General features: G+C 47.9%; 1 protein-coding gene across 4 annotated transcripts in view; it reads right to left on the bottom strand.

Moving 5' to 3' along the window:
* The window catches only part of ARHGAP44 (Rho GTPase activating protein 44), a 176,227-nt gene extending 162,649 nt beyond the window's left edge, over positions 1-13,578 (bottom strand). For 2 of the 4 annotated variants that reach the window (XM_027047641.2, XM_027047644.2), the window contains exon 1: positions 13,167-13,576. In XM_027047641.2, coding sequence (XP_026903442.2) covers positions 13,167-13,219 — 53 coding nt within the window. In that variant the 5' untranslated portion in view covers positions 13,220-13,576. Of the gene's footprint in view, positions 1-13,166 lie in introns of all 4 variants that reach the window. The other 2 variants (XM_027047642.2, XM_027047646.2) reach the window with 2 other exon arrangements.
* Between the last annotated feature and the right edge of the window lie 539 nt (positions 13,579-14,117).

Genomic DNA, 14,117 nt, shown 5'->3' with positions numbered 1-14,117 from the left:
GAAGATAATATTGAATAATATTTAACATTTATTATTTAACAGTAACATTTAAATATATTTAAAGGGGCCCCCGGGTGGCTCAGTCAGTTGAGCGTCCGACTTTGGCTCAGGTCATGATCTCACAGTTCATGAGTTCAAGCCCCATATTGGGCTCTCTGCCATCAGCACAGAGCCCGCTTCAGATCCTCTGTACCCCCTCTGTCTCTGCCCCTCCCATGCTTGCACTCTCTCTCTCTGTCAAAAAATAAACAAACATTAGAACACATGTTTAAAGAACTTGGAACTCTTAAACAGAACAAGCAGCAAGAACCCAAATCATTCATAATCCTGCCCAGAGATAAATACCACACGCTAACCCTTCCAGTCTTTCCTATGCAATTCTTTTCTAACCCTGTACAATCTCCTCTGTATGGACTTCTGTATCCTGTTTTCTTAAACACTTCTCTTGAGCCCTTCAATTCTTTTAAATGTTATAGAAATAGAGATTGTTAGAGTCATAGATGCCACAATGAATCAATCATTCCACTAATATTAGATGTGTTTTCCACCTTCTCCCCTACTGCACAGTCACTCAAGTACAGTCGTAAAGAACATCCGTGTCCCAGCCAGCGAGTCTGGGAGCAAATCTCGGCTGCCGCCCTTTGCAACGGCGCACCTGCTCTGAGGCTCGGGTAGAAAATGAGGAAACTCTACAACATACACCAGGGGTCGTGAGGATTCAGCCGGGCTGTCTGCAAAGCACCCTACGAGTGCGTGTCACGGGACACGCTCGGTAAAGAGCAGTCACGACAGTGACTCACGAGTGAGTATACACATTAGGTCTGCGATCACAACAACATGCACCAGGAGTCGGAGCTAAAAGTTCTGTCTGCTTCTCATATTCCTGTTTCTTAAGGTCTCTTTGCTTAATGTGTGATGCAGGAGTCTCTAAGGGCTTCTGCAGATATCCAAGATGCTTTCTTTCAACATCGTGCACAGAGCTAAAAAAATAAAATAAAACAAAACGAAACAAGATAAAATAAAATAAAATAAAATAAAAATGAAATAAAATAAAAAAATTAAAATAAAAATAAAAATAAATAAAATAAAATAAAAAATAAAATAAAACAAAACAAAATAAAACAAAATAAGATAAAATAATAAAATAAAATGAAATAAAATAAAAAATAAAATAAAATAAAAATATAATAAAAAAATAAATAAATAAAATAAAACACTCTCAAATGGTGCTCTCTTACCCTTTCTCTGAAACTGCAGTGAGGACACACAGAGAAGAATTTTCTATTGGCAGACATTTCACTGTATGCTCTTTGTGGTTAAGGCTGCATGCACGATACCCATTACCTTAAATGAATGTGACATTTTTTAGTTTCATTCCACTCAAGAGCAGTTAATGAGCACTTGCAAACCCACCTAATCTGAAGTATCCACCGATGGGGAGAGCCGACCAGAGGAAGTATTTGCCTGTGCTTGACCTACTTAGGAACCCAGCTCCAGTCTGGCTCTGCCCTTTGTTTGGTCGGCCACTTCTAGCCTCCGTTCCCCACCTGTAAAACAGGGCTACAAAGAACACCCTCTTCATACAGACGTCGCAATGAGTCCATAAAAATAATGCCTATGAAGTACATAGCCTGGCTCTTGGCTACAGGTGACATAGCTGTGGCTTTTGTGGTTCTGCCCTTTCTGGGTCCATGAAGGATTAGCCTTTGCCTGCCCCACTTCAAGTGAGGTGCGGCCAGGTGATTTACTTCGGCCAATGAAGTGTGAGTAGAAATGACGCATGTCACTTCCAGAAGAAAACACGAGGAGCCATGTCATTTCCTGCCTCCGCCATCAGACAGGCAGGTGTGGAACAGAGCTATGGCAGCCTGGGTGCTTGGGAGGACTACGCCCAGTGCCTACCAGCCACCGAGACTTGGAGGGCTTCTGTCACAGCAGCATAACCTAGAACACTCTAAGTCATACGGTAACTATAAGTCCTGATGGTTTTACATGAATGAGACCATGAGTATTACTGGTGTTTCAAGATCATTTCACCTGTGTGACTAAACAGAAAAACTGGGTTTGATTTGGGACCATAAGACAAATGGTTATGAAGTTCAGGCTGTAATTTTCAGGCACTCAGGCCTCTAAATAAGATCAAAACAAGGGCCTCCCATCAAAAAGACTTGCAGCACAGCAAGGGTTAGTGGTAATACCCACAATTTATTGAGTGCTTTTTATTCCTCAGGGGTTATGCTAAGGGTATTATATTTGTTATCTTATTTAACCCTGGCAACAATCCCATAAAGTCGGTGACATTCCAGTGTGGCAAGATGAGAGGGAATTTCCGTTCTCCTCATTAATCTTTTCCCCATTGTAGGAGGGACTTAAAAAATACACACACACACACACACACACACACACACTCACACACACACACGCAAAACAAATCTTGGCATGAGAAATAGGAAGGGAAACATCATTACTGGGCATCGGTAAGGGAAAACTTTGTTACCCTAAAGATGCCCCCCTCTGATGGATCTGTTTCCTATAAAGGACTCTGACAATGTACAGCCACCCCCTCATGGTGGAGAGAAAGAATGACCTTCTCATGGGGGCACAATTGTGGAGGGGGGCAGGGCAGGCAGAGGGGACCGTGTGGAACAGGGGAACACGCAGGACTTCAAAGATGGGCAGTGGGAGAGAAGAGAGATTATACTTCTGGTTATGCAGCAGCGGTAGACGTCCCATCTCCTGTCATACCCCTGGGGGGACTTTGTGACAAGCTCTGCCCAATGAAATATGAGCATAGGTGCCATTTGTAAATGCCAGGCCCAGGCATTTAAGAGCAAGGATGGCATTTCTGCGCTCTCTCTTCACCTTCAGCAGTGACTGAAAGCCACATGTTGAGATGAAGGAGGCGGGGGAGGGGGGAGGGGGGTGGGGGGAAGGGGGAAGGAATCAGACCACATCCCTGAATCACACATGATGGAAAGCTGTCCTTGGAAGTCCCCAGACCCCCTTCACGTTTCACATGAGCTTAAAATAACCTTTGGCTATATTTAGCCACTGAGGTGCCAGAAGTCACACGTGACCATAGCAGAGCCTGACCTACTGGAATACAACACGGAGGACTAGAGACTAGTCAAAGAACACAATCAGCCCAAGGAAATCAAGAAGGAAAAAAATACTTAAAAAAGCAAAACTTATTACAAGCAGAAAAAAGAAAACACCAATCAAGAGCTAAAGAGAAAGACATTTTTTTTATTTAAAAAAAATTTTTTTTAATTTTTAATGTTTTTATTTTTGAGACAGAGAGCGACAGAGCATGAGCAGGGGAGGGGCAGAGAGAGAGGGAGGCACAGAATCCGAAGCAGGCTCCAAGCTCGGAGCTGTCAGCACAGAGCCTGACGTGGGGCTCGAACTCACGGACGGTGAGATCGTGACCTGAGCCGAGGCCGGACGCTTAAGCGACTGAGCCACCCAGGCACCCCCAAAAACATTTTTTGGTACATTTATTTATTTTTGAGAAAGAGAGAGAGACAAAGCACAAGTGGGGCAGGGGCAGAGAGAGAGGAGACACAGAATCCAAAGCAGGCTCCAGGCTCTGAGCTGTCAGCACAGAGCCCGACACAGGGCTTGAACTCACAAACCGTGAGATCAGGACATGAGCCTAGGTTGGACACTTAACCGACTGAGCCACCCAGGCACCCCGAGAAAGAAATTTTTTTAAGAAAAGAATAGATTAAACCTAAGAGGTGATTCTACAGGATGTGGAGGAAAGCAAACCCTCTGGCAAAGCTAGTTAGGTGAAAAAAAGAAAAAGAAATGCAAATTAGGATGATAAAGGAGATACAATTCTATACTCAGAAAAGATCCTATTAAATTTTAAAATCACAGTGAAATGAATGCCTTCCTATAAACTATGTTACTAAAAATGACCCAGGAAAAGACAGAAAACATCAATAGTCCAACGAAGAAATTGGGAAAACTGTCAAAGAACTATCTCCAAAAAATGTCCTGGAAAAGTTGTTTCCAACCTTCAAAGAACATGTAATTCCTTAACCTCACCACTGCACAGAAAAAGAATGCAGTGGGCAATTCATTGTACAATGTTATCAAAATTTGGCAGGGTTAGCCAAAGAAAAAAAAACTCGATGCTCTCATTTATGAATAGTGAATGCCAAAATCCTAAAACAACAAATTAAATAAATTAAATCTACCAGTAAATTAAATGTAGTATTTGTAAAAAAAAAACAAAACAAAACAAATTAAAGTCAAATAAGAGTGACTGCAGGAAGGCACAGGAAGGCACAGAAAGGTCAATATTAGAAAACAGTAGGGGGTCAAATTCATAAAACACAAGGTCCTCATGGGTAGGTACCCTGTCACTGGTGTATTCCCAGTGAAAAGAATGAAAACAATGTCTGGGACATAGTAAGTGCTCAATAAATATTTACATCATAAATTATCAAGTGAATACACTAGTTAAAAGGGAAAAGATATGATGATCTTTAAAGACCCTGAGAATATAGTTAATCAAATTTAACTTTGGCACCAAAGAAAAACCCAAAGTAACATCATAAAATCATGTAATAGGTAATGTGATTGAAAAACAAGATCTCTTGAACCAGCTGTCATGCATTTCCAAGGAAGACAGTAAGGAGATATGGAAGCCCACTTACTGCTCCAGTATCTTAACACTGTTCTAGAAGTCCTAGACAACGCAATTACACAAAAAAATAAAATAAATACGAATACTGGAGAAGAAGAGGCAAAATGATTATTTGCAGAAAATATGCATGTCTACCTAGAAAGTTCAATAGCCTCAATTTTTGTAAAAAGTGTTTAAAAGCGGGGTGCCTGGGGGCACCTGGGTGGCTCAGTCGGTTAAGTGTCTGACTTGGGCTCAGGTCATGATCTCACGGCATGTGGGTTTGAGCCCCATGTCAGGTTCTGTGCTGAGAAATCGGAGGCTGGAGCCTGCTTGGATTCTGTGTCTCCCTCTCTCTCTGACCCTCCCCCACTCACACGTGTGTGTGTGTGTGTGTGTGTGTGTGTGTGTGTGTGTGTGCGCGCGCGCGCGCGCGCACTCTCTCTCTTAAAAGTAAATAAACATTAAATAAATAAAATTTAAAAAGCGGGGCACCTGGGTGGCTCAGTTGGTTAAGCATCCGACTCTTGATTTGGGCTCATGTCATGATCTCATGGTTGGTGAGACCAAGCCCCATATCGGGCTCCGTGCTGTCAGCTCGCTCGCGCTCTCTCTCTCTCTCCCTCCCCCCCCCACTTGCTCACACCTTCTCTCAAGATACATAAACTTAAAAGTATTTAAAAATAAGGAGATATGTTTATGACGGTGGTGGTTACGCTAATTACAAAAAAAAAAATCAGTAACTTTTTTACTCTCCACCAAAAAAGAGGAAAAAAATAGACCTTAACAAAAGATTCCCAGCATTAAGTCAAGAGTAATGACAATGACAAATTACCTAAAAACAAAAGCAAAATTCTGCAGGACTTAAACGAACAAAACTATTTCATAGGATCGTAAAGAGACTTGAACAGGCGTATCCTATTGCCAGATAGGAAGAAGTCTCATCATACTCACTGGTGTAAAACTGTCAGTCTCCCCCATCTTAATAAAAAACGCTGAGAAAAAAAAATAAACAGACAAGCAAAGTCAGGGAAATATAAGCAATTCTATTTTATAAGGGAGTAATTGGTAGATTAGCTGAGGTGAAGGCACCACAAGACAGGCAAAGCTGTTGAGGTGTTTTTCTTTTTTAATGTTTATATATTTTTGAGAGACAGAGACAGAGCATAAGCGGGGGAGGGGCAGAGAGAGAGGGAGACACCGAATCTGAAGCCGGCTCCAGGCTCTGAGCTGTCAGCACAGACCCGACACGGGGCTTGAACTCACAGAACCATGGGATCGTGACCTGACCGAGGTCGGATGCTTAAGCGACTGAGCCACCCAGGTGCCCCAAAGCTGTTGATTTCTAAATGCCAAGCCGAGGAGTTGCCCTGGATGAAGCTGAGATTTGGGAACCAGACCAACTCCATAGCTCCTCCCACCCAAAGCATGGGACAGCAACCCACAGCTGCTCCCCTGGGCAGGTGAGGCTATCTTTCATTCCTGCCAACTGACAGGTAAAGAGAACAAATTAGAAAGCCTGGAAATAGATCCAAGTAGATGAAATTTTTTAGTACATGATGACATTTCAATACAGTGGGATTGAATTACATTATTCATTTTGATAGTAGGGTAACTACTTACTTAAAAAAAAAAAAAAACTAAATGTGACACCTAAGTCATGTCATGCACCAAAATTAATGACTGATGAATTTAAAATCTGATGGTAGGGGCCCCTGGGTGACTCAGTAGGTTAAGCGTCCGACTTCGGCTCGGGTCATGATCTTGCGGTCTGTGAGTTCCAGCCCTGCGTCAGGCTCTGTGCTGACAGCTCAGAACCCGGAGCCTGCTTCAGATTCGGTGTCTCCCTCTTTCTCTCACCCTCCCCTGCTTGCACTCTGTCTCTCTCTCAAAAATAAATAAACATTGAAAAAAATTTTTTAAATAATAAAATAAAATCTGATGGTAAAATTAAATTATGTAAATGGCAATGAAAATGTAGAAATATTTGTCATCTCAGGCTGGGAAAAACATCCCTCATCATAATATTTAAGCACAAACCGTAAATTGATAGACTTAAGATTACAAAATACTATAAAAGACATCAAACAAAATACAAAAGGCCAAAAAAACTATAGGGGTATACGTGTGGCATATGACAAAGCGCATACATGCTTAATATGTTAAAAATTACCTAAAAAATAAAAAAAACCAGTTATGACGTGACTTAAGAAAAATGGGGCAAAGACCTATGCAGGCAATTCAGAAAAGGTGAGAAATATCGAGTCAACTTAAACAAATGCTCTATCTCACTGAAGTTAAAAGAGAAGCAAAGAGGGCTAGGGAGAAGAAATTGGCAATTCTACCGAGAATGTACATATAATATGCGTGTATGTTTTTATATATAAAATATATACTCATGGGGTCTTAAAAACTCACATACTCTTTCACCCAGAAATTTCCCTTCTAAGACTTCATCCTAGGAAAGTGAGCCAGTGAAAAGTATTTGCTATGTGATTAGCAAAAGGAAATTGGTTGACCATAATGGAATATTACATACCCTTGAAAAATTATACTGTAGTTTGTTGACACGAGATGATATTCAAGATGTAATACACGGGGGGCGGGGAGAAGCAGGTTGCAAAACAGTGTATACACCATATGATCTCTATCTCTTTTTTAAGAACATATATTTGCCTATTAAAAACTTAGAAAATTATATCCAAAATATTAAATGTAGTCCCCAGGTAGTGAGATTACTGACCACTGTTTTGTTTTACGTTTTGCCCATCTATAAGTTTATAACTTTCCTACCATAAACAAATAGCATTTATATAACCAAAAAGAAAGTTAAAAAAAGTAAATTGAATTCTGTGGGAAAATAAACATTTACTCTAAAAATAAACTCTAAAGTTGGAAACCGAAAGCAAAAACATCTGCTTCGCGGACAGAAAGGATAGTTTTAAATTGCTAGATGGCCACACGCTTCCCAGAGCCAGTGGGGTTCCGGGTACCAGCTTACTCCGATGCCCAGTGCCCCACAGGAGAGCCCCTTTCTCTCCTGCCTACACCTGACACTGAGCGCAAGCACGATTTCATTACTGGCTGTCGTTATCAATATAGCCTTTGAAATGAACTGTTCTGGGTTATCAATGAGAGGGATTGCCTACTAATCCCCTCCAAAAAGAACAACCATAAATTACTGCTTTATTCATAGGGCTACTGACCCACTTTTCCTAGAGGGGAAAAAAAAAAGTGGTCCCTATCACCCATCATGAAAACCACTAATGAATATTGATATATTTCTTCAGCGGAGGTAAAGCGGGAAGGAAAGTCATTAATTGCCGGTGAACAGTCCCTCACAATGACTTGCAGGTCTGGGATAACAGCATCCTCCAGGAAACCCAGGCAGCCTCACACAGACTGCCGAGAACAGCCCGGCAGAAGGCTGAGAGGCAGCAGATCTGCACAGTAAGGAGCTCAGAAGACACGGGCAGAGAATATTCCTTCCAGATTTGCTAGCGTGCTCTGCAAGTGGGGAGTACGTTCTGTTATCTCGCATATGCACACCAGAGCAGGTGGCAAGGCATGGGCTTCCACGGAACTCCGACGGACAACTTCGCTCTGAGACCGAATCAATGCACACGGTGCTCCTTGTGGGGACAGGTTTGGGTCTGCCCGACCCTGCTGGGTTAACAGGAAGACGCGGCAGGGCCTGCGTCCATCTACTGGGTCCAACTCACAGGAGATCATAGGTGGGGAATGGAGCGGTCTGATGACTAATTTAGAATGGCTTCTGACTTTCTCCCTGATGTCCTATTGATCGGGTCACGGCTCTCAGGAGGCCTGCTGATGGGCAAGGCCGTGTCTCAAAGAGAAACCTTCAAGGAAAAGATCCTCACTGGCTTGGCTGTTTTTGACCTAGAGGCTCTCTCTGCATCCTCAGCATCTATCTGGGTACCAGTGGCTGCTGCAGTCATATTCTGAGAGCTGCACAGCGGCAAAGGGACTCAGCCAGGCCGTGCACCAGAAACCAAGTCCACTCGGGGCTGCGTGCCGAGCAGTCTAGAAACGGAAAAGTGGGGCTCTGTAGACAAAGCTCTGTCTTCCCCTCCCAGCTCGTAGCCTCCCAAACCGAATAAGCCAACCCGACAGCCCTGAACTTCCAAGCCTCCCCCCCAACACTTCCTAGCCCCTCGCCTACTCCCAGTCACCGTGAACGTCACCCGTCAACGCACCACGCACAGGAGCACAGCGCCCATTCGTTGCCACCACTGGACAATGGCTGTCAAAATCTAAAAAGCCCTTCATGCTTCTTAGGACAATGAACCTCATCAACCATTTGCTCAGCACTGGATGTGAGCCAGCCTCCCTTCGCCCTTCTCACAGTTCTGAGCTGGGCGCCACTGGGACCCTCACGGTGCAGACCGGAGGCGGAAGAGGTGGGGGGGGAAATTTCCTCCTCCCCAGATCAAGGTGCCGGTTCTACTTCCATCGTCTCTCGCTGTGGGTGCATCTCTAAATTCCCGCTCACGGCTTTATTCCTCCTGACACAAACCAGCACCACCTCCAAGAAAAACGCTGGATGCCGTTCAGGGTGCCTCTCACCCCAGCAGCCAACAGATGCTCTCGAAGGTACAAACTGGCGTATAAATCAGGCAAGAACGAATTCCCCCCTTAAACCTCGTTCTGTCTTAACAAAGCCCAGCAGCGATGCTGTACCCAGTCTTCAAGGCACCCACTCCATCACAGTATGAAAGAGGCACCGTGTCAGGAGTCACTCGGGCCTTGGAACTACTTTGCGTGACTTCCCCGGCCAGGACACCTGGACCTTTTGCTCGCTCATTGATCCGGTTCTCAAAGAATTTTGGAGAACCTACTACCTGCTAGGCATTAGGGTCCCTGCCCACAACGAACTTGAAGTCTAGAGGGAAAAATAAACGAGCAAAGATAAAAACTGCGATACGATGTCACCACAGCATGCCTTTAGAATACAGATTCCAAGGGGTGCCTGGGTGGCTCTGTCGGTTAAGCGACCGACTCGGGCTCAGGTCGTGATCTGACAGTTCTTGAGTTTGAGCCCCGCGTTGGGCTCTGTGCTGATGGCTCGGAGCCTGGAGCCTGCTTCCGATTCTCTCTCTCTGCCCCTCCCTGCTTGTGTGCTCTCTCTCTCTCGAAAATAAACATTAAAAAAAAAAAAAAATACAGATTCCAAGAGGACAGAGATTTTGTTTACTCCACACTCTAAGGTTTCCTGAACCACAGCAGGGCCCGGCACTTAGCAGACACTCAATACATGTTTACTGAGGGAAGAAAGAAATGAGTGAATGTATGAGTGCGTGCCATAGTACAGGTAACCCAGTAATGGCCGCAGCATTTGCCCAAAGATGCTTGTAGCTACACTTCACTTGGCATGTCCTAGTGCTGAGCGCAGTGTCAGGCACACGGGGGTCCAGCCTTGCGGGGCCAGGGAAGGCTTCCCAAAGGACGGAGGAGGGAAAGGAAGGCACTGAAAGGAGAAAATTCAAAGCAGAAAGAACCCATGCAGAAACGAAACAAGCAGCTGCGGGAAGAGAGTCGTCTCTCTTCCCGGTTAAATGCGATCGGTGGATTTTATAAATTCTTCACAGTTGCTGATGCCCTCTGCACTCAGGTGTGAGCACTTCGAGAGAAAATACTAGTAACTCCACAGAGGACGTTTAAGTACGGCAACTCCTAAGTCGCGAAGGAGACTCATCCAGTCCCTAACTCTTCTGTGTTCAGAAGATCTCCAGAACCCGTAATTTTACCGAAGGCGAGGGGGTAAAGAGCTGCGAGGAGGAATAACCCTCAAACTTGTTGCTGGTCTTCCCTCAAACACAGGAAAGCCGTCTCTTCCCAGACACGCAAGGACGAGAAGCCAGCGTCTCACCAGAGCAACTGCATAAATCGATCCACCAATTCCAAACATTCAATCCTGTGGCTTCTACAGACTCCAGAAATTAAGAAGCGGTGTTAGGATCCCGCACCTCACTGCTTTCTCAATAAGACAAAGTAAATGCTGCCTCTTTGATTTATCGGGGTGGACCCTACGGTACACGGTTTTCATCTTGTCAATACAGTGAACGAAGATCGGGTTCAACAGACCAAGCATGGGAAGACAGAGAGGAATCAAGTCGGTAAGGGCCGATAGGCCCCTGGAAAGATCTGCGATGCTAATGCAATGAGATGCCACTGGAAACTCTTAAACAGTCAAGCGTCACGAACGGACTTTGGCTTTAAAAAGTTCACTCTAAATGTCACCAAAAGGGGGGCGCCTGGGTGGCTCAGTCGGTTGAGCATCGCACTCTTGAGCTCCGCTCAGGTCATGATCTCAACATCCGAGGGAGAGCCTTTCGGCGTAGAGCCCGCTTGGTATTCTCTCTCCCCCTCTCCCACTGCTCCTTCCTCACTCTGCTCGCTCTCTCAAAATGAACTTAAAAATAAATAAAAATGAATGTCACCAAAAGGGATACCTATCAGTGAGACACAGTGGTGGACCGGCCTTCACTTTCCCTGGTGCGTAACATAGAGGGTGCCATCTGACAGACAGACAGCATTCATTCACATGCTGGGATCCACCAAAGTCCCAACAGACGGGTGGAAAGTACCTCTTGGTGACCAGCTGCTTGGACTTCTGAGAATGCGCTTTCTTAAATAAGTAAGATCAGTCACCGGTTCTGAAACCCAACTCCCCGTGTTCCTTTGTCATTCCCTCTGTGGATGAGGGTAAAAAAAAAAAAAAAAAAAAAAAAAAAGGTTTTATGCCCAAGGTTCACAAATCTTACCACTCTGAGACAAGTCCTGCAAAGAGGCAGAAGAGATGGTTGGTTTCCAGGGCGCCAGGGAGGAAGCCTAAACACCTTGCTTACATTCCCATTCGAGCCCTGAGCTGAAACCCCAACACCAAGTGAGTCGAGCAATCCAAGTCTACGGCCAGGAGCCTCCTGATCGCTTAGGTGGTCTGTCGGGATGCCTGATGCCAGCCCACAGAGGGAGGCAGAAATCCAGATATCAAAGACAGGTCAGCTGGACTATCATTTGCTCAACGACCTATACGGGAAAACACGGTCTCAGTGTCCAACATATCAAAAGGCAGCCCACGTGAGGCTATATCTGTGGCGATACCATGCCAGAAATCTGGGCTAATCTGACTCTGCTATTCATAAATTCCCCCTCATGTTAAAGCACATGTGTTTGGGAAAGGGAAATGAATCCAAGGCAATTTTAGACATTGTTACTTGGAAACCATCTGGAGTCCCTGAAAACGTAAGAAGCCACCGCATCCCCTGCCCTCAGATGCCCACCGTAATTGGGGCAGTATGCTCACCTGGGAGTTTAGGGTCCCCTCTTGCCCAGGGATACCCCCACCCCCACCCTACCAGATGCCAGTTCAGGCTCCACTTCCCACCCAAGAAAGGTATTTGGTTTCCCGGTAAACCTAGTGGAGAGCCCTCGATGTGTTTGCACTTGAACTGCACCCGAGGCTGGGTTCTCTGCTTTCCACTTGGCTTTACGGCTGCACACCTGAATTCCTGTGCCACGGCGGCCAGGACGAGGTCCACGAAAACCCCCCTCAGCCTCACAACCCCCGTGTTCACAGCACGTCTAGCTTTGGAAGCGACCCACCAGAATCCTTATGTAACGGTTAATAGATGTTGGCACCCTGCAGAGCGGCTCCCGGAGACACTAGCCCAGATGTAGCCCATTTCACCGCGATGACAGCAGGCTGGGTCCTGCAGCTTTCCCCGGCCTGGCTCTCCCCGACTGTGGGGCCTCTCGGTTCCCTTCCCCTACCTGGCTGTGATCCTCTGCTTATCTCATCTTCCAGAGGAGTTGGACCTCCCTTTCTGCAGCCTCCCTCCCTCCACTGAAATCGGTCTTAGGACCCAGCCCACAGCAGCGCCATTCCAGCAGCACCTTCCCTGCCCCCCTCTCCGCTCACCCCTCCGGAGCCCCGTCTCCAACACCTATCGCCTTAAGAAACCCGGCCGATAAAGAGATCCAGAATCTCGTACAGTCATAGTCCCAGAAAACAAACGCGGCAGGAGGGGCGGGCTCAAGCTCTGCCAAGCCGAAGACCAGGCCCCACACTTGCCCTGGACCCCCGAGAAGCCTGAACTCGGCGCAGGGGAGGGAATCTTCGGAGAAGCCACTGCGGGTCGGCTGCCTCCAGCACAATCAGAGCAAACACCTGTTTCCAGGAAGCCAGGCGGCCAGGGGCGAAGGAGGGAGTCCCGGGGAAAGGCAGGGAGGACGGGGTGAAGGGGCAGCTGGGGACGCAGGTAAAGGATGCGTCACACCTCGCGCTTGGCAACCGGAGCCGGGGCGCAGCGGGCAGAGCCCCCGAAGGGCTCCGGGGGCGGGGGAGTTCCGAGAGGAGGGGTCGCGCCCGCGCGCGGTCCCGCAGGGGCCGGAGCAGGGGGAAGGCGCGGCGGGGAGCGGAGGCAGCGAGGTCGCGAGGCCGGGCGGGCTCCATCACCTGCGCGCCCCGGCGGCTGCAGCCTCGCGGGCGCGCACCGGGGGAACCTACCTGCCCACCGTCTGGTTGGCCAGCTGGCGCATGCGATTGAACTGCTTCTTCATCGTGGCCCCGCTGCCGCGCTGGCCGGGGAGCTGGGGCGAGGACGGAGCAGCCCGGAGCCCGCCGCAGGTTACATGGCTCCCGCGCGGAGCCTCCCGGGCGACGGCGGCGGCACTGCGGAGCCTCCGGGAGCCGTCTGGCCCGCGCGCGGCTGCCTCCCCAGGGCACAGCCGCCTACTCCTCCGCCCGCCGCGGCGCCCGCTGCCGCATCCTCCTCACGCGCGCCGCCGCGCCTGCATGCTGACGCCCGCGGCCGCCCTCGGCGCCCGCCAGGTCCGCCCGGCCGCCTGCCCCCCAGCCCCTCTCCGGCGCGGGGACCCGGGAGGCTCCGCAGGCTCCTGGCCGGCTGGCCGGGTGGTCCCCGCTGCGCCTGTGCGGCGGACGCCGTGCATTCTGGGACTTGTAGTCCTGCCCCCGCTGCCCACCTTGCCGCGTGCAAAGTTTTGCAAGGACGGAGGCGCGCGGAGGTGGAGGCCGGTCACGTCGCCGGGCGGGGTCCGGGAGGGGGGGGGGCGGGGGGATGGGGTTGCGCTGTGGCACCCCAGGAAGGGAAAGGTTTCGCGGCTTTAAAAATAGCAAAAGTGGAACCAGGACTCCAACAGCAGATAAGGAAAGCGAGCATCTGCCTTTCATTGTATTCTAAGTGAATGTGAGGCATTGCTGTTTTGAATTCACGGGAAGAAGATTTAGGCCGGCGGGTACGTGGCTCATAATATTGCGTCAGGCCACCTGGTAGTTGTTGAGGTGCACAATTAAGCTTGGGGCCCGGGGCTCGGCCCTGCAGGGCAGGCGTCACAGAAGTTTCATCCTTGATTTTCACCACACCGAGTAAGTAACCAGAAGCCCAGATAGAGGAAGGGTAGGATCATCGGAGCATCGTGTCTACGCCAGCGGCTTGAC

The sequence above is a fragment of the Acinonyx jubatus genome, chromosome E1 (genome assembly GCF_027475565.1).
Source record: "Acinonyx jubatus isolate Ajub_Pintada_27869175 chromosome E1, VMU_Ajub_asm_v1.0, whole genome shotgun sequence".
NCBI classification, from domain to species: domain Eukaryota; kingdom Metazoa; phylum Chordata; class Mammalia; order Carnivora; family Felidae; genus Acinonyx; species Acinonyx jubatus.
Note: the sequence above shows the minus strand (reverse complement) of the source record. Positions and strands in the feature narration are given on the sequence as shown.